Here is an 18,403-nt window from a genome sequence, read left to right as displayed (position 1 = left end):
TTCTAATAACACCCACTCAAAACAAAGCAATTTGATATTTTTTTGCTACAAATAGCTAAATGGCTAATTTGGCTAATAGTAGTAATATTTTATCAATTGGCCAATTTTTGTAATGAGCTACTTATAAATGGACATAGCTGCTAATTTCCCTTGTAAATAATGAAGTTCTTTTGATTCCCATACCATGAAGTTCATTCGGTTTAAGTTGTGCTTCACAAACTTAAGAATGGATATAATCACCTATGTTATATTACAAAAGAAAATCTTAAAATTGAAAAATATTTTTTAAAACTATTTAGGAGATTGCAATTTCAACATGCTTAAATAAGTTTTTTTTTTTTTCCTAAGAAAACTTAAGTTCGTAAAATAATTCATAAAAAAGGCCGGACCACAAGAATCTATTGTACGCAGCCTTACTCTAAATTAAGTATATAGTTTGGAATGTCTCTAACCCTATAGTATATAATGCTCGTCATACAGAGATCCAGACTCGGCGATAAGAAATTGACTATTCCATGAATACAAGGATTATTAGGCTCGGTATCAGTGTAAATGAACTTGTTACTAGTAATGAGTTTGCATTATACAGGTCTACCACCCTCCGTGCAGTTCTCAAAAGAGCAATCCAGTCAGTCACTAGGACCAGAAGGGATGCTGGATTTAGATTTTGTGGTTCAGCTTTTAAGGTTTTTAGTATTGAACCTATAGTATTTTTAAAATTATGTGTTCAGACCTACCATTTGTAGCAATTTTAATGAATTTTTACATATAAATTTGTGCTCCGCGGCAAAAGTACTGGGTTTAGATAAACCCGGCGACTACATCAGCCACTGACGAGGACGCACATCGTCATGGATATGTTTAAGAAAATTATGGTACAGTATGAGTTGGTGTGAAGTGACTTTCACCTCAGAGCGGGAGCAGTGTACAAATTCAAAGGCATCGGAGGTCCCCCTTACAGCTTTGAAGCAGTAGATGTTCTACTCAATGCAATAGCAGCCTTAGAACCAGAAGGGCGACCCAAATGTTTGCAGATGAAATCTCCAGCCGATAGAAGCTTTCTCATATCCACATTTGTCTTCACTCCTAGTCCATTGAGCATGTAAACGACATCCTCCGTAGCCACATTACCCGAGGCACCTTTAGCATATGGACAACCCCCAAGGCCTGATACAGATGAATCCACTGTGCTGATCCCCATCTATCAAGATAAAAACACTTCGGTAATAAAGCAATATTTATGCATTAAGGTTCAAAGTGTCTAAGAATACATAATAAGTTTATGCCACTTCCAACAATTAGGTAATTTGCGGAATGACCCAGATATGGTAACAAGATGCACATGCAAAGACCCTAATCAAATCAACTTTATGTCCTAAAACTCTGCAATTTTATGCTAACTCCCTTGCCTTCGTGTGTACGGGTTTAGTCAATACTCCGGTAACGAGTTTTGAGTACCAATATACAGAGCTTTGTTTGTGAGCCCCACTACAGTGGCGGGTTGGTTTATTTTTCTCATTTTACTCAAGCTATACTCAATTGACAGTTCGTACAACAAATTGCTTAGAAGCTTCAGGACCCACTACGGGTAGATGTGTGAGTATGGGATCGTATTTAGACTATGCTTCGTCGAGGCTTAAGTCAGATATGTCATCATTCGAGCCTTTCTATGGGATGATTATGTTTAGTATTACTGATGCATGGCGATGTAGGGTCGCTCGGATTTACGACAAGGTTAAGAACCAAGCTCGCCTGACATCTGGCTCATGGGGTGCCGGTCACTGCCCTATGGTTGGGGTCGTGCAACTTGGAACCAGAGCACAATATTTAGGTGTGTCATAGAAATCATAGTGTTGCATCTAGTAGAGTCCTACTTATGGGTGTGTCGCACAACACACAAAACTGTAAGGCTACGATGACATTTACAAAGTTCTCTTTGATTTTAGATCATGTGTAAAGAGTCTAAAGTAGGAATTTAATTCCTATTCATGTCCTTCCCAATGATGAACACACAATTGTCGAGCGCGAGACGCCATTTCGGTGGCACAGCTACTTGAGATGTAGCGTAAAAGGTGTCTGCCACCTGTTGTACATCGAAACCGAGGTCGGGAAGGAGGCTGATGCAGAGGAAGCCGGAGAGCCAGTCGTGAAAGCGTTAAGAGTCGTGTTAACAGGTTCTAAGGATGACTTCAAAAGGACCAAGTATACAAAATCCCAAGTACGGTTAGATTTGCGACTAAACTAATTGAAGGATGACCACGCTCGTAGCGAGTTGGAAGTCCTTATCACTTGGAGCTGGGATCAGAGAGGATTAGAGAAAGGGAATGAAGGAACATCAGAGCATCTGGGGTCCGGAAAGTTGCTCATGAGAAGTTGGAGAGGGGGAAAGAGGTGGGTTTGGAATCGGGGAGATGCAGAAGGAAGAACCAAGGAAAATGGTGGAAAAGACTCCCTTTCCCCTATTTATATTAGACGGGCCACAATGACACTACACAAGCTCATCTATAGATTGTAATCCCTAGTCCTCCGGGAGAAATATATTAACAGGATTTTCTATAGCTAACAAATCCTAAATATAATCCAGCCAGGAGACTCATTTTCTACCAAACTTAACATAATAATCTTTTTTATCTGCCCTTATCCTCTCAGAACCACACACTGAATGACCGCGCAGTTGTTAACATCCTTTTCATGCGATACTTTATTATCAGGATTTTTATTCCTAACACCTCTTTAACAAAAATTACGTTCCAAAAAGGATGACAGAAGAAAATACAATGTTAATGTTTGAAGTGGTACAGAAAATTATTTCCCGAATGAAACAAAACGCTTGAAGATTCTGTAATTAATTAATTAATTCCCCACAGCTTCCCTTCCAAAAGAGGGGAAATCAAAAAAGGTGACGAAAGTTCTTTGGGCCATTCTTGCCAGATCAATTAGCCGAGTTGTTCCTGTGATTACTAGATACCTTCACTATTTTTCATTTTACATTCATCTTGTTGCAATTTGTTTTCACAAGCCAGCTTGCATAAGAAAAAAAAATAAGACATCCTAGACCTTTTAACTTGGATCGATACAGTACCAACGATACACAGTGGCGGAGCCACATGCACCCAAGGTTCGTCGGAAAATTACACTGTTTAGCTCGGTAACTTTTAAAAAAATATGTATATATACTATATAATGACATCCCTTGACTTCTTGGTGAGTTTGTTTCTTTATATTTTGACTCCCCTTAATAAAAATCCTGGCTCCGCCATTGACGATACAGCAAACAAATGTTCTCACAATGTGATCGAAACGGCCAGAAAAAACATCTGAAAAACTTATCTCACTACAAGAAATAGAGAAAGGAGATCTTACTTGCAACGACACAATAATGTTGGAAAGAGCTTGTCCATAAGTGTCATGAAAATGAACAGCAAGCCTCTCTACTGGGACAACTTGGGTTACAGCGTCAAGCATTGGAATAACAGTACCTAAAAAATGGAGAGTTGGAGACAGAAAATATGGGAAGATGCAACAAATAAAAGATGGTTTGCTGAAGCAAGGAATGACGTTTTTGACAATCAAATCAATTTCACATAAAACCCAAGAAAAGATTGACAAATAGTAAATGTCTTCTTTTAATTTTAAGGAAAACCATTTGATGAACATTCATTGCACTTATGTTAGTAGTTCCGGCATAGACAATTTAGTTGAAAAACAGATTCATAGAGCCAATACTTTCATATGGATTCTGCATTGACTTCACAGCCATTTCATCTCCTTATTAAGCAATCGAGATATCGCATTGTGCCTATCGTGCGTAGACTTCACAGAAGGTGAACACCATTGTCTTTCCTATCATGCCTTTATCAAGGTTATCATGACCAGTACAAGCATTTAACAGTTAACACTTGATAGATGATATCATATCAATTATTTTAAGGATTATACACTAACTTCTTTCTGTTTCCTAGAAAGCACCGCGTTAAAAACCTTTTTTCATAACCAAGAAATCCCTGAGGGCCCGTGGCACACGGTTCGAAACTCGGTGAATAATGGCCCACCCCTCTACCTTTCTCCACTTAAATCCCAGGCTTTTGGCTCCAGCAAGGTAACATTGCATTAAAAACTACTTGGCACTATCCTGAAAGTTTTTAAAAAAAAATATTTTTATTCTCTTAAAGCCAGAGAAGACCACATTGAAACATAACTTAATACATTCCAGCATAAAGCGTAAGATGTCATCACTATCTGTCACTGGAAATTGAATCTAAAATCCAGCAATTCTACAGAGCAATCCAATTCTGCTAAAATGTGTTACTAATTAACTAATAACATAGTAACACTGCACTCTCTAAATAAAGCAAATATATCTTTTAGCTGTCTATGTTGGCTCAGTAGCGTGTAGCTGAAAGTAATCCAGCACTATCTTCTCAAACAAAGAAGTGAAATGCAAATAAAATTCTTCTTCAAATAAGAATCAGAATTACTAACAAGCAATGTAATTTGCTGGCACGTACTAGAATTTTACCACAGGCACAAGATACAGATTCTTCTGGCAGATCAAAGGTACAAAATGGCAAAATGTGAAAGCAGCGAAGATTTAGAATTACCTGGAGTACCAACTCCAATTGTATCACCAAGAGAAATTTCAAAGCAACCCATATCTACCAGTTCTTTAGCCACATATGCAACTTTTGATGGAGACACTGCTCCTTCTACGGGACAGCCAACAACACATGATATATACCTGATAGAAAATAATGATAGCCACTTTTTCAGTTAAATAGATACAACTTTAGTTCTCCAGGTAAACTCTCATACAACCAACGAACATATTCCTACCCATTACTACCAGTTATTCTAACAAATTTATGACTAGTGCTCATTTGGAACTTGAAATACAAGAGTTACCTTGATTTGAAGATATATCCAATACCAGAAACCAATTTTTTTGGAACGTTGAAATCTAACCACTGAGAAAGGAATAATTTGAGCTCATAGATGTAGGTAGAGTTTAATAATCAGGAAAAGACAAAATCACAAATTTGCCACAAATGTTGATTCGGTAAAATTGGAAACGTTAGACCTAATTCCTAGAATATGTAGATATGCTAGAACTCATACCCACGAATGGGGATGGAATGGTTTTTGGCTGCAAGAGCAACATCACGATAACGAGCAAGACTGTCTTCAATGCTGCAATTTATGTTAGACCTAGAAAAGGACTCGGATGCTGCGGCAAAGATTGCCACTTCCTTGGCTCCAGCTGCAACAGCTGCTTCAAAACCCTGAAATAGGACCGATGACAATTATGAGCGATCCCCATTATCCAGGTTCCAGTGCGAGCATGAAAATGAATACATATTCAACAAGACATATAAAGGAGAGTCTCACTCTTTGCATTTCTATCAGCTTACTTTAAGATTCGGTGTCAAAACAGGTAAGCGGACCCCTGTAAGACTCTTAACTGCTTCAATTACATCCTTTGCATCAGCTAGCTGCAATTTGGTTTTGGTAAATATTTCAAAGAATCAATATCATCAACTCTCTAAATAATAACTACGTCATTTTGGTAGCTTAAACCTTGATTCTACAGATAGTGATTGAGGGATAAGCTGCAAAAATACAGTTCATGAACGGCTACACAAAAGCACATTCATGCACATAAATTAAAAGAATCATTAACAAGCCTATCACAAGATTAAGTCATCAGGAAGTGTTTCCATTAATCTCAACAAATTAACACAAAGGCTTATAACTCTTATAGCTAAAATGGAGATGGAAGCTGAAGATTGTAGGCTCGTAAAGAATGAAGAAGATTATGAAGACGCGAAGCACTTATTCATCCACTGTAGAATCACAAATCAGATTACAAGTTTTTGAATTTGCTTGAAGTTAAATGGTGCAAGCCAGAAAATTATAAAGATGTGTTACTTTGTTGGAATAGAGGAGGAACTAAAAAGGTGACAAAAAGTTGTCGAATAATATACCAATGGCTATATGGTAGACTAAGTGGAAGGAGAGAAACAAAAGATACTTCATAGGCAAAAAGGAAAAAGGTTGTAACTTAAAGCATGATGTTTAGATCTCTTAACCTATTGGGGTAAAAATGAAAATGTACAAGAAGTAGATAGAATGGTTAATTTCATTAGTTCTTTTCACATATTGCTAGTGTACTGAGATGCATATTGTTGGGGTCGTACTACTTTTTCATTGCACTCTCTGGGTGCTAACATAAGGCTCTGACAAGGCAAAAGACTCCTAATGAACATTAGACATAACAAACCTACTAACACGACTAAAACTAAATCATGACTAAAACAATGTAAAGTGCATGCCAAAATCAGAAATTTGGTTGATGAACCTCAAAGAATTTATACATATAGAAAAGAACACATTACGCAAGAGAAGGGGGACATCATAAACGGGAGAAGATGTGAGTAGAGAGAGAGAGTACAATTTTGAGTTTGAACTTTTAGTGAAATTGACATGACTTGCAGATATCAAGCAGAATGAACACCCTTCATGATATAGAAGTATGAACTTGATTAAAATGCAACATACAAACAATTTATCAGCGTAAGCATTCAACCTTGTTCCAAACCATTTCCACACATACACTACTCATTTGACCATTTGACATTTTGTAACATTGTTATTGGAAAGCAAAAAGTTAATCGAGCACTTGAACCTTGAAACGGGAAACCTTTCCTAATATCTCTACCTTAGGGAACCAGATCTTTGAGGAACCACATGATTTCTCCTCAAAAATCCAAAATGAATTACAAAAGCACTCAAAGAGCATTAAACAATGCCTGTCATGGTCATGTGGATCTTTGCAAAATAAACAAAGTACAAAAGAAACAACCTTTAAGGGCCTTAGTAATGGTCCTAGCTAGTGAGTAACTAACGACCATAAGAAAACCCCTGTTCTCATGCTTTAAGATGAAAAATTAACAGTCAAATGACTGAACTGAGGAAAGTTCTTGTCGTTTCACACAGTTGGTGAGGACAAATTAGCAACAAAAAGCACATTATGTAAGTCAAGTATATATAAGGATGACAAATGCAAGATACATAAAGATAAGATCCCCTAGGACAAGCAAAATTTTGTATACCTGTGGTACCCACTTTGGAGACACAAAACTAGTAGCCTCAACAACTGGCAGTCCACTAGAAACAAGTAATTTAATAAGCTCCACCTTCACTTCTGTAGGTACTATCGTCTTCTCATTTTGTAGACCATCTCTTGGGCCAACTTCTACTATCTTGACAACTTCAGGGACAGATCCTAAGGACTAAACAATATATTAGATGGCTCCAACATCATAGAGAGAGAAATCAAAGAACTTAGAGCTGATGATCCACGAAGTTAGCATATGTCTAACCCTTGCACAAGTTAGGGTCACCAATATTAAAGATCAAAACAGGAAAGCACACTACATGAAATGACATCAAAGATCCACAGAGACAAAAAATAGAATACCTTGTCTTTGACGTCTTTTAAATATCCATGGCTGCTGTAATAACAATTTGACAAAGAAAAAGATCCGATACTCGTTCTAACCACCCTATGATCTTGATTAAACAAAGAATTACATAATGAATCCCTTCTCATTTGTCTTCGCAATTGGAATGCTCCCCCTTCAATGTCATTGCTGCAAGGCAGTAGTTACTTTACTATCAAGAAAAGGTGAAAAAAGAAGAGTTGCTTGTCAAAATTCACTTGATGCCAGTAAACTAATCAAAAGAAAAGCTAAAAGTGAAAACCATGCACAGTAGCTTTAAAGAACACAGAATTTTTCCAAAACACTTGACTTAAAGTAACTGCAGAAAAACCATTGCACCGAAGTGACTCAATTTGAAAGAATAGCATGAAACTTCCCAAGATTTGTAAAAAAGAGTTTCTGGGTTCCCATCTTCTGATCAAAATGCAATGACACATTAAACAGCTACCTTTTTCTGGACATAATACTTAGATTTATTTTGGAAAATGACTTCAATCTAGCCATGAAAAAAGTTTAGTAAAAGCAGGGTGAGCTAATAACTGCTAAATGAAGAACCGCAGTATCAATTAATTTGCTTCACTGGTAGATCAGCTCTTTTTCTAATTTTATCAGGAAACATCAACAATTTCTCTCCCACAGTGTTCTACAGTTAGTTGTCATGATTTTAACATGACTGCTTCTTTGATTTTTTTCACAGTCATTATGATTCCAACACAGAGAAACTCCAAGTATATGCATTACATTTAAGTGTTCCGTCGATTTATTCTTGGTTGTCACTATAAACTCCAAACCCATGACTATCTAGATTTATGGTGAGGAAACAAATTAAATGGTGCAGGAACCAGCGGCGGAGCCACATAGCTCCAAGGGGTGTCAATCCGGAAAATTACACTGTTTAGATAGGTAAAAAAAAAATTCTTCGTATATATACTATATTTTGAATCCCCTTAACTTATTTATGTATTCGTTTTTTTAAATTTTGACACCCCTTAATAAAATTCCTGGCTCCGCTATTAGCGGGAACAAAATAAATCTTTAATACCTTAGGCTATGAGTAATTCATCAAACACCACAGCAACAAAATTACTAAAACACATAGAGGAAAGCTTAACATCAGAAAATTTTCTCCAATATCCCAAAAAACACATAATAATTGAAGAGGCTTTAATTAATAAAAGTTACCTCATATTAATTAGGGACAAAATGTTGTCTGCTTCACTCGTCACAACAGAAAAGGATCGACTTGCTAACAAAATATAGTTCCATCTTAATGTTTTCTTGATGATTTTATAAGCTAACATTTCACCAGTATTTTGACCATTCAACTTCCCCTAATGAATTCCCCCCACCTTCACAAAAAGAAAAATTACACAAAATTACCCATGATATAAAATATCACACATAAAACGAATTTCACGTATTTAATCTGATAAATTGACCATTACTGAACTGAGTATGTTGAGAAATTGAAAATACATAAATAAACAACTAAAAAGTGACCCAAAAAAAAAATAGCAGAGAAAAGTAAGAAAAATTACCGAACTTTTTCGACGATCCGTTTAGCAGAAAAGCGAATAGAGCCCGTTTGGTAGCTTTTAAGTGTTAAAATAGCACCGTTAGCCAGATTTCGGACTTATCATTTAAAAATAACCCGCATTTATAAATTTATTGAAAAATAATTACTATTTTGCTGCAATAGGGACCGGTCCAACATAATATACTGGAGATCGGTGCACCTGTGCATGAACTTCCGGCATATTATGCTGGAATTTCAACACGCAGAAAGTTTCAGCATAATATACTGGAGATTGGAGCACTTGTGTATGAATTTCCAGCATATTATACTGGACTGGTATATTATACTGGAACTCCAGTGTATTATGCTGGAGTTCCAATATAGTTATGCTGGAACTCCATTATAATATGATGTAGTTCCAGTATACTTATGCTGAAACTATAGTATATTATGCTGGAGTATTTTCCGGATTTTGAATAGTATTTTCGTTCATATTTATCTTTACCTGAAAAGTGGCTAAATTTTAATTACTTTTAAAATTATAACTATTTTTGAATGACCACTTGTAAATCTAACTATTTTTGAATTTCTCCCCTTTTAAGAAGTACCAAAATGTGAAAACACTTTTTAAGTGTCGGAAGTGATTTTAGCAGCTACGTATTCGGAAAATAAGTTATTGTTGTATCCGGTAAAAATAAGTGTTTTTCTGTAAAAATAAATAAACTATTTTTAAAGTTGTTACCACTACAAGTACAAGGAGCTGATACTATATAATTTTTAGTGTAAGCTAGTGTTTGATCATAAATTTTCAAATTTATTTTAAAAAATCTGATTTATATGGAGTTTGGTTTGAACATGAAAATGTGTTTGGACATCAGTTTTCAAAACATATATCCAAAAATTCTAAAAACGATCACAAATACCTAACAGTACTATTATCAATAACATTCATTAAATTATCGCAAACTATAGTCCCGAACATAAATAAATTTGGTACAAAATTATCATTTTTATAATGAACTACATGATACACTATCAGATTACTGAGAAAATGAAGCAACATTATTACAAAATAATAAATGATGAGCTCTTTTATAAAATACAAAAGTATGAGGCAATTTTTGAAAAATGTAATAGTAATATTTTGGGATTTTATCAAAATACAGGCAAAATTTATAGTCAAACATGTATTTGCCAAATAAAACTCAAATTTATTTTGACAAAATTTATGACCAAACGAGTCCTAAATTGTTCAAATACAAATCTTTGTGGTTTGTACAGCATTGGAATTATAAAAATTATAAGGGATAGAATAATAAAACACATGATCAAACATAGACAGTATAAGCTTTATGTTTATCCATTCCATTCAACTTATAATCATATATGCTGACTATTTACAAAATTGATTAGTCCAATCTGCCGAATTCACCTAATAAAAATCCAATCAACAACTGCAATTTGAAATCTCTATCCCTCATTTATTTCTTACTATCCTTGTTATGATAATGTCTATCTTCTTATTTTCTAATTCCATTGTAATAATTCAAAATATTTTTTTTAAAATACTTATTAATTGTGAAATTAGAGAATTAATTTTTATTTATAGTTATTGAGTGAAATATTAAGCTAGTTGAGGAAATTTACTACTCCTATAATTGTATACAATAGTGTGCAAGTAAATTTTCTGGTGGGCGTAGCGCTATTGTGGTCTGATGGTAAGCAACCTTCACTTCCAACCAAGAGGTTGTGAGTTCGAGTCTCCCCAAGAGCAAGGTATGTGTAGTGATTTTGGTAAGGATTTTGAATAGAATTTTGTTAAGTAATAATTAAGGGATTAAGGATATGTTTCGTTGTATAGTTTTTGGGGAAAAGAATTACTGACTTCTACTACTACAAAGTCTAGATTTTTACGGCACCAAATTGGACTTTCAGGGATTAATTAATGATTAGTCCACAATTTATAGATAAAGTAATGATGATTCAATGATTAGAATGGTTTATAATGAGATTGGGTAAATTAAGGCATTGTAATGCATTCTACAGTTGCATTGCTACGACATTCATGTTCTGCGTTTGCTAATTTGTACAGATTTTTAGTAATTGGATCGGGGTTGACTTTGATTTTGACTGTCCTGAGATTATGAAAATTATTCACCTAGACTAATTAGGACGTGTTATTCAATATTTTGAATAGATTGAGGCCATTGGAGGCCGTTTGGTTGGTGTTCTAGGCATTGCAAGATTGGGGAACTTCCCATTAGTGAGGTAAGTGAGACTTTAAGTTTTGATGCTTGCTTTTCTAAAATTCGTTTTGAAATTATGTTTTTTTTTTCCTGCCTGGTCCATGTGTTGGAACGAGCGTGTGCTTGGTAAAATCAGTGGTCTTTGACCAGCCGCAAAAATATATTATTTTGTAAAAAGCTAAAATTATTTAATAAGTGATTTGTAGTGTAGGTGTGATGTGGCTTAGCCTTGTGCTATGGCGTTGGAGCGTTAGAAATTATTTCTTCGCTGCTGTAATATATTTGGGGCATTGTGTATGCCGCCGCTATATATTTGGGGCATTGTGTATGCCGCCGTGATAGATTTGGGGCATTGTGTATGCTTTGGGGTGTTTGGTTAATTTCCTACACTGCCGTTAATGATAAGTCCTTAGTGTAGATTGTGCTGAGATATATGTAGTATTGTTGTTGAATAATTATTTGGACCTTATAGAGTAATTATATGATAAAAGAATTTCTGTGCATATTATTTGTGTGATCATTGTGTGTTTATATTTTCTAACACTTGTTCCAGAGGTATTCAGAGTGGCGGGTCGATGATCTTACTGGGTTATATTTACGTATAACTCACTCCTTACATGCATGTCCATGGAGATACTATTGGTGAAGACGAAGCTAGTAGCCGACGAGTTCGCTAGAGTTGATTAAGTTATTGAGGTGAGCCGCCGCATTGTTCGTGGAGGCTGCCCAAAGAGTCTTTTATTATTTATTCATATGAGGCCTTTTGTAATTCTCTTAGATGCTCCATGGTCTAGTGTGGGATTTGGGCTAGAGTTTTAATCTAATATTTGAGATATTAATTGTTCGTAATAGTTATCAGATTATTTAGGTACTCATTTAATTAATCAAATGCTGCAAATAAATGACTAAGGTAAGAAAGTATGGTTCGCCCGGCAGGTGATATTAGGTGGGTGTCAGTCACGTCTAGGGGGTAGTTTGGGACGTGACATCCATGTACTGAGTTTCCATTAATGAACGAATAGTTCACCATTCCTATTTACAATTGTGTTGTTTGAGAAGTTCATAACAAAATATATAATATTTTATTAAATTGCATAATTAAACTGGAGCAGCTCGAGAGGAATGCCAGTAAATTCTTTGCTTAGTAGTGGATTTTTTATTTTTTTTAGATAATATTGAATTTGGAAAAAAGTACAAAAAAATTAAAAGGGAAAGAAAGAAACATTGCCTATTTTAACATTAAAAATATTTTAGAACTTTGAATGAAACTACTCAAATCTTCATATTAGTAAATAAAGTATTTTACAATAAAATCTAAGGTAATATATTACAAACACATGGCTAATATTTTATTACTTTAGTTAACCCTTACCAATATAAACAATAATATCATATGAAGTTAATTAAGCTTTTAAAAAATGATTAAATTTCGTGGGTTTAGTAGTTGTATTGCTGAAACTATTGCACTCTACCTTATTCCCATGTTTTTTTAATCAATTTCTTGAAAGTGAATCTCAAATTTCTTGTGACTTTTTTTTAAATGTAACAAAATTGTGTGTTGTGTTCGCCCTTAGCGCATCACTTAGTGCTTTGGGGGCAGTGAAGGATCCTTAGAGGATTGCACTTGATCTCTCCAAGCGGGAGATGACTAACTGTTTTCCAATCCATACTGGAGGAATTCGCTATATATTCGACCAATAACAATATGCCGGTAGAGCGATAATATCATTACAGATTAAACTCCGTAAGTATTAAAAAGTGCTACGCTTACTATCTTTGATGCCTCATGACTGAGTCTTCTTATGTTTGCATTTAAATACTTAATGCTTTCATTAATGCACTTTATGAAATGTTTAAGCTATTATATTATTTATCTTGTATCTCGGAGTTTCAAAGACGTCGCTCAAATTTGGGAGGAGTCAATGATGTTTATGGGGCACAAGTTCAGTTAAGTCGTGATTACGAAATGCTTAAAGGGGAAAACCGTGAGGCTTAGGCCTCATATGTTTATTTTAGATTAAGATGTCTATATTTAAATGTGCATCTGAATATTAAGATGGGGTATCTAGATCTGAATACTGAATGATTAAGAGTTTTTATTTTTCAACATCTGAATGCGTATAATTTATCTATATTTAAAAATAATAAACATACAATTCAAATAAGAAGTGATTAAATATTATATCATTAAAATATTAGAGAAAATATTAACTTGAAGAACAAATCATTATTTAAGGTAATTGAACTATTTAAAGATATAAATGAATATTTTATATTTGATACAATTATTGAACTTTTGAACTATAAGTAAAAATTATATATCAAAAACATAATTGTTGTAATAAAATGTAATCACAAAGATTAGTGAATTGAAAACATAGGCTCCTTCGCGCTCCAAAAAAAACTTCAAAATTTTTCCTTTTAGAGCAAAAACTCGGCCATTCCAGATGAAAAAAGTTGGTAGCTCATCAAATCATCTAAAAGATATGACAATAAAGCTCCCACATTATGAAATTGTGCATGGCTAGTGTGTAGTGAATTACCTAATTTCGTTCTTACTCATATTGGACCGTGCATTGCACGAGCAACACCCTGCTAGTTTAATATAAGATTCAATCTTTTAACTAAACTAGATTGTGTGTTTGATCTAATAAGGGATGTATATCATATCATTTGTGCATGAAAGTCTTGATTTGTTATGTGTCTTTCTGATTGAATGATGGTTGCTGATGAAATGAGCATCTTATTCCAGTTTTAATATTTATTATTATTATTATTATTATTTGCAGCAGAATCAAGACAAAATGGATTATACGGAGATAGATGATATACATACGGACACAAATGATAAATTGGGACTAGAGGACTATGGAATGCTTACCTCTAATGGGGTAAGACTTTTTGAAATTGCAAAGTTAAGTTTAAATGTTTAATTTTATATTTTTTGTTCACTTGATCTTGTAGGCTAGATTACACTTCACCGATAGTACGATCATGACCCATGTCGGCCATCGGTTAGACCTAGGTAAGTATCTAGTCTCCTGATTTTAATAACTTTTTCATACTCTTTGGCTTTCCATTCTTGTACTTAATTAATGTTGCATATCAGATGTTATACCTCCGTAAATCCCTTGGTAGTACTTAATTAATGTTGCATATCAGATGTTATACCTCCGTAAATCCCTTGGTAGTACTGGAACTACTGCACTACATTCTTCTCAAGTCTTCTTTTATCAATTTTCATAAAAAGAATATAATGTATCTCATTCGCATCATTGAAAGTAACTCCCAAATTCTTATCTTGTATTTTTTTTTATTGTAACTGACTCTTGCATTGCCTTCACTCTTAGCGCCATAGTTGGTGCTCTCGTCGTAGTGGAGGATCCTGATGCGATTGCACCTGATCAATCATAGTCAGAAATGGTTCATTGTTTCCCAATCCATCCTGCTGGGCTCTGCTCTTCATTTGGTTATGGACAGGGGCGTACGCAGAATTTTTTGTAAGCGGTGTCGATATGTATAAAAAAGAAACAAAGAGTAAACACATTAGCGACGTCATATTATATCAAAAAAATTACAAGTATGCTACAACTCTTCTCGACATGTTTATGGACATTATTACGAATCATTGGCCATTTCCTCATGTTAGATGAATTTAAGATAACTTGGATAACAAAATTCAGTGCTCTAGAGGAAATCTGTTCATTATGAAATTAATCTAAAATACAAATTAACATCAATCAGGTGACCTCTAAATAATTCCATCAAATTCCATAAAAATAATAACGCATGTTTTAAAAAAAATCCAACTCGAAAGACCAGAACAACTTACAAATAAAACTAAGCAACAAGCCAAGTCTTTCGGTAAAATGCAATGAATAAAATTGTCAAAATTATGGTTTGTAATAATCGAATACCGATTTTATACTGTTTATTACTTTCAGAGAAAACGATGCAAAGATTCGAACCGTCGAACTCTGTTACAGATATCAGGAGCCTAACCAGCGAGCCAAGATGGAATTTGCAAAAAGCTGTGTCATTTTATTTTCTTTATTCATTGTTTTATTTTGCATTATATATTTAAGAAAATTTCCAGCGAAGCGGTGTCGAACAAGGTAAATTCGCCCCTGGTTATGGATACGTTATTGGGAGGGGCCTGCACACAGAGGAAGAATATCCATATCTGAATGACCGCAATCTTCCGTGTCGATGCCTCAATTTACGAGTATATTCGTTACAGATTTTCTTTTCAAAATAATAATTTAAAAATGTATTTATGTGTGTTATAATTCACGTGCTTTGTGGTGGACCAAGCTCTCTTGTGAGAGGAGTACTTTTATCGAGCGGTTTGATGTCCTAAATCATTTATGTCGCCAACCTCTTACAACGGGAATATATGTGTATCATAGCTTCATCAAACATTGTACTCCCTATAGATCTTTAGTGGAGTTAAAAGTAAACTTTTCTTGTACTTTATTCATTGTGATTGTGATGTGAGTACTTGATTTATTTTCCCTTCGCACTTTAGTTATCAAATTCATAGGTTGACTTAATCAGTTTATGTTTACAAAATATTATATATGATTCTTGTTCATGTGGAATGGAAATTTTACTCTTGGAAGAATTATTTTTCTTTAGAAGACTTGAAATGATCAAAGTATGTTGTCTCGCCCTAATGTGATGCCATATAATTTTTAGGGTTCATGACTTTCATATCATCTGAAAATTGATTATAAATGAAAAGTCATTGTACACTTTTCTATGCTTAACCAGTCAGTAATGTTCAGAAATTTTGTATGTATTAAAAAACATGTATTTAGGATATTTATTTTTAAAATGAAGGCTTGATTCAAGTCTAGTATATTTTCTCAAAGAACCTGTTCAATTTAATCTACTTTTGTTTCAAAGTGTTTATTCCCCTCGGCAGGATGAAGATGTACTTCGTTATCCAAATGGAGTACCATGGCGTCATGCCGTTCTTGTCATAGGTTATAGTTACAATCAGAATGATGAGCTATATTTTATTATCAAGAATTGATTAGGACTTTCGTGGGGTATCAACGATTACGCCTGTCTTTGAGGGGATCTATTGAACTCGTTCGACAATCCACAAGCTCTATCCGTTGGTATGAGCAACAATCCCAAAAAGAAGTTACAATCGTCTATATAAATTATTATTAAATATGTTTCTAGGGGTGTTCGTCGGTTGGTATGGTATTTCGACATTTCGGTTCGGTATTTTTCGTATTTGATTTCTTAAAATGTTATACTAATATCGTACCTAATTAAATTCGTATGGTTTGATTTTTCTCCTTTCGATTTTGATTTATAATTTAGTTCGGTGACTTCAATTTATTTGGTTTGAATAATAACTAGTGCATAGAGCCATAAACTCTAATATTCTTAATTAAAGTACTCAAACAAATAAAACTGAGAACGTTTGTTGATAAAAGTTTATCCAAAACTAGCAAATATCAACCAATAGAGAGAAAAATGTACATAAAGAAATAAATTTAATCATTAGAAATATCTTGTTACTTGCATACAATTAATTGATGAACTTAGAGAATAAAGGAAAGTAAAATTGTAGATTTTTTATTTTTATATTATAATTAATAATATGTGTATTATGTAATATAATATATATTTCGGTACGATATCAGTATTTCAGTATTCATTTTAACATACCAAATACCATACCTAATATCTGTTGGAAATATTGGTTATGGAGAATAAGAATTAGTTTGAGGCGTGTCAAGGATATTGTCCTTAAGGATATTTCGTCCATACAGTGATAAATAAAATTAGGTGTATCCCTCAGGATTCAATAAGGTCTTCCATTTATTAAACTGGGAACAGAACTAGCAGCAGAGTCAAGAAAGAAACCCAGCATATAGAAGGAAGAAGATGATTCAGAAAATTGTATTAGAAAGTGTATCTTTAGCTCTTCAAGACCATGTGTATATAGGTATTGCTCCAACAGCTAGTTAACGGCTAGTAACGACTAGTTTACAACAAAACACATAACCAAGTAGAATCTCACCATTGGGGTATGGGGAGGGTAGAGTGTACGCAGACCTTACTGTTTCCGGAAGGCCCTCGGCTCAGATACAATCTGTGACAACAAAATCTGAAAAATAATATCAGCAACGTGAGAGACGACGAATAAATTAAAAAACAGTAACACAAATATTATGCAAAGGTATGAAATACAACATAAATCGCTAGCAGTGCTAGACAAAACACTATCATACTCGTCAGTACAAAGGAAAACCGGGACAAAGAGGAAAATCGCTCGACTACTATTTAACCTACAACCCTAATGCTCGACCTCCACACTTTCCTATCAAGAGCCATGTCCTTGGAAATCTGGAGTTGTGTCATGTCCTGTCTGATCACCTCGCACTAATACTTCTTAGGCCGCCCTCTACCTCTTCTCGTACCTGCCAAAGCCAATCGCTCATACCTCCTAATCGGGGCATCTAAGTTTCTTCTCTGCACGTGTCTGAACCATCTAAGTTGCGTTTCCCGCATCTTGTCATCCACCGGAGCCACGCCTACCCTCTCCCGAATATCTTTATTCCTAATCTCATTCAGCCTAGTGTGCCCACACATCCATCTCAACATCCTCATTTCTGCTACTTTCATCTTCTGGATATGTAAATTCTTGACTGGCCAACACTCAGCCCCATACAATATGGCCAGTCTGACCACCGCTCTATAGAACATATCTTTGAGTTTCGGTGGCACATTCTTGTCACATAGGACTCCCGATGCTAACCTCCATTTCATCCACCCCACCCCAATACGGTGCGTAACATCTCTGTCAATCTCCCCATCTCCCTGGATAATAGACCCTAAGTACTTAAAACTTTCTCTCTTGAGGATGACCTGTGAGTCAAGCATGACTTCCACATCCTCTTCTCCTGTCACGTCGCTGAACTTACATTCCACACATTCCGTCTTAGTCCTACTCAACTTGAATCCTTTAGACTCCAGGGCCTGCCTCCTTACCTCCAGTCTCCCATTAACGTCGCCTCGCGTCTCATCAATCAGAACTATATCATCAGCGAATAACATACGCCATGGCAGCTCTCCTTTGATATGGTGTATCAATGCGTCTATCGCCAGGGCAATTAAGA

The 18,403-nt window shown here is 34.9% G+C and overlaps 1 protein-coding gene across 3 annotated transcripts; it reads right to left on the bottom strand.

The window, feature by feature from the left end:
• Nucleotides 1-677: 677 nt before the first annotated feature.
• On the bottom strand, nucleotides 678-9,192 carry LOC107827047 (hydroxymethylglutaryl-CoA lyase, mitochondrial-like). 3 transcript variants are annotated; one of them, XM_016654105.2, is made up of 9 exons: nucleotides 9,038-9,192; nucleotides 8,682-8,848; nucleotides 7,478-7,649; nucleotides 7,110-7,289; nucleotides 5,409-5,489; nucleotides 5,116-5,279; nucleotides 4,602-4,738; nucleotides 3,364-3,479; nucleotides 678-1,201 (listed from the first exon to the last, which is right to left on the bottom strand). In XM_016654105.2, exons 2-9 carry the CDS (start codon nucleotides 8,798-8,800, stop codon nucleotides 956-958), a joined length of 1,215 nt encoding a protein of 404 aa, XP_016509591.1. In that variant the 5' UTR covers nucleotides 8,801-8,848; nucleotides 9,038-9,192; the 3' UTR covers nucleotides 678-955. The 3 variants fall into 3 exon arrangements, with proteins under 3 accessions (XP_016509591.1, XP_075080910.1, XP_075080909.1); XM_075224809.1 differs by lacking the exon at nucleotides 8,682-8,848 and having other exon boundaries at nucleotides 9,038-9,178; XM_075224808.1 differs by lacking the exon at nucleotides 9,038-9,192 and having other exon boundaries at nucleotides 8,682-8,943.
• Between the last annotated feature and the right edge of the window lie 9,211 nt (nucleotides 9,193-18,403).

Source organism: Nicotiana tabacum, chromosome 11 (genome assembly GCF_000715075.1).
Source record: "Nicotiana tabacum cultivar K326 chromosome 11, ASM71507v2, whole genome shotgun sequence".
In the NCBI taxonomy this organism is placed as follows: Eukaryota; Viridiplantae; Streptophyta; class Magnoliopsida; order Solanales; family Solanaceae; genus Nicotiana; species Nicotiana tabacum.
The sequence above is the reverse complement of the archived record's forward strand: the minus strand, read 5'-3'. Positions and strand labels throughout refer to the sequence as shown.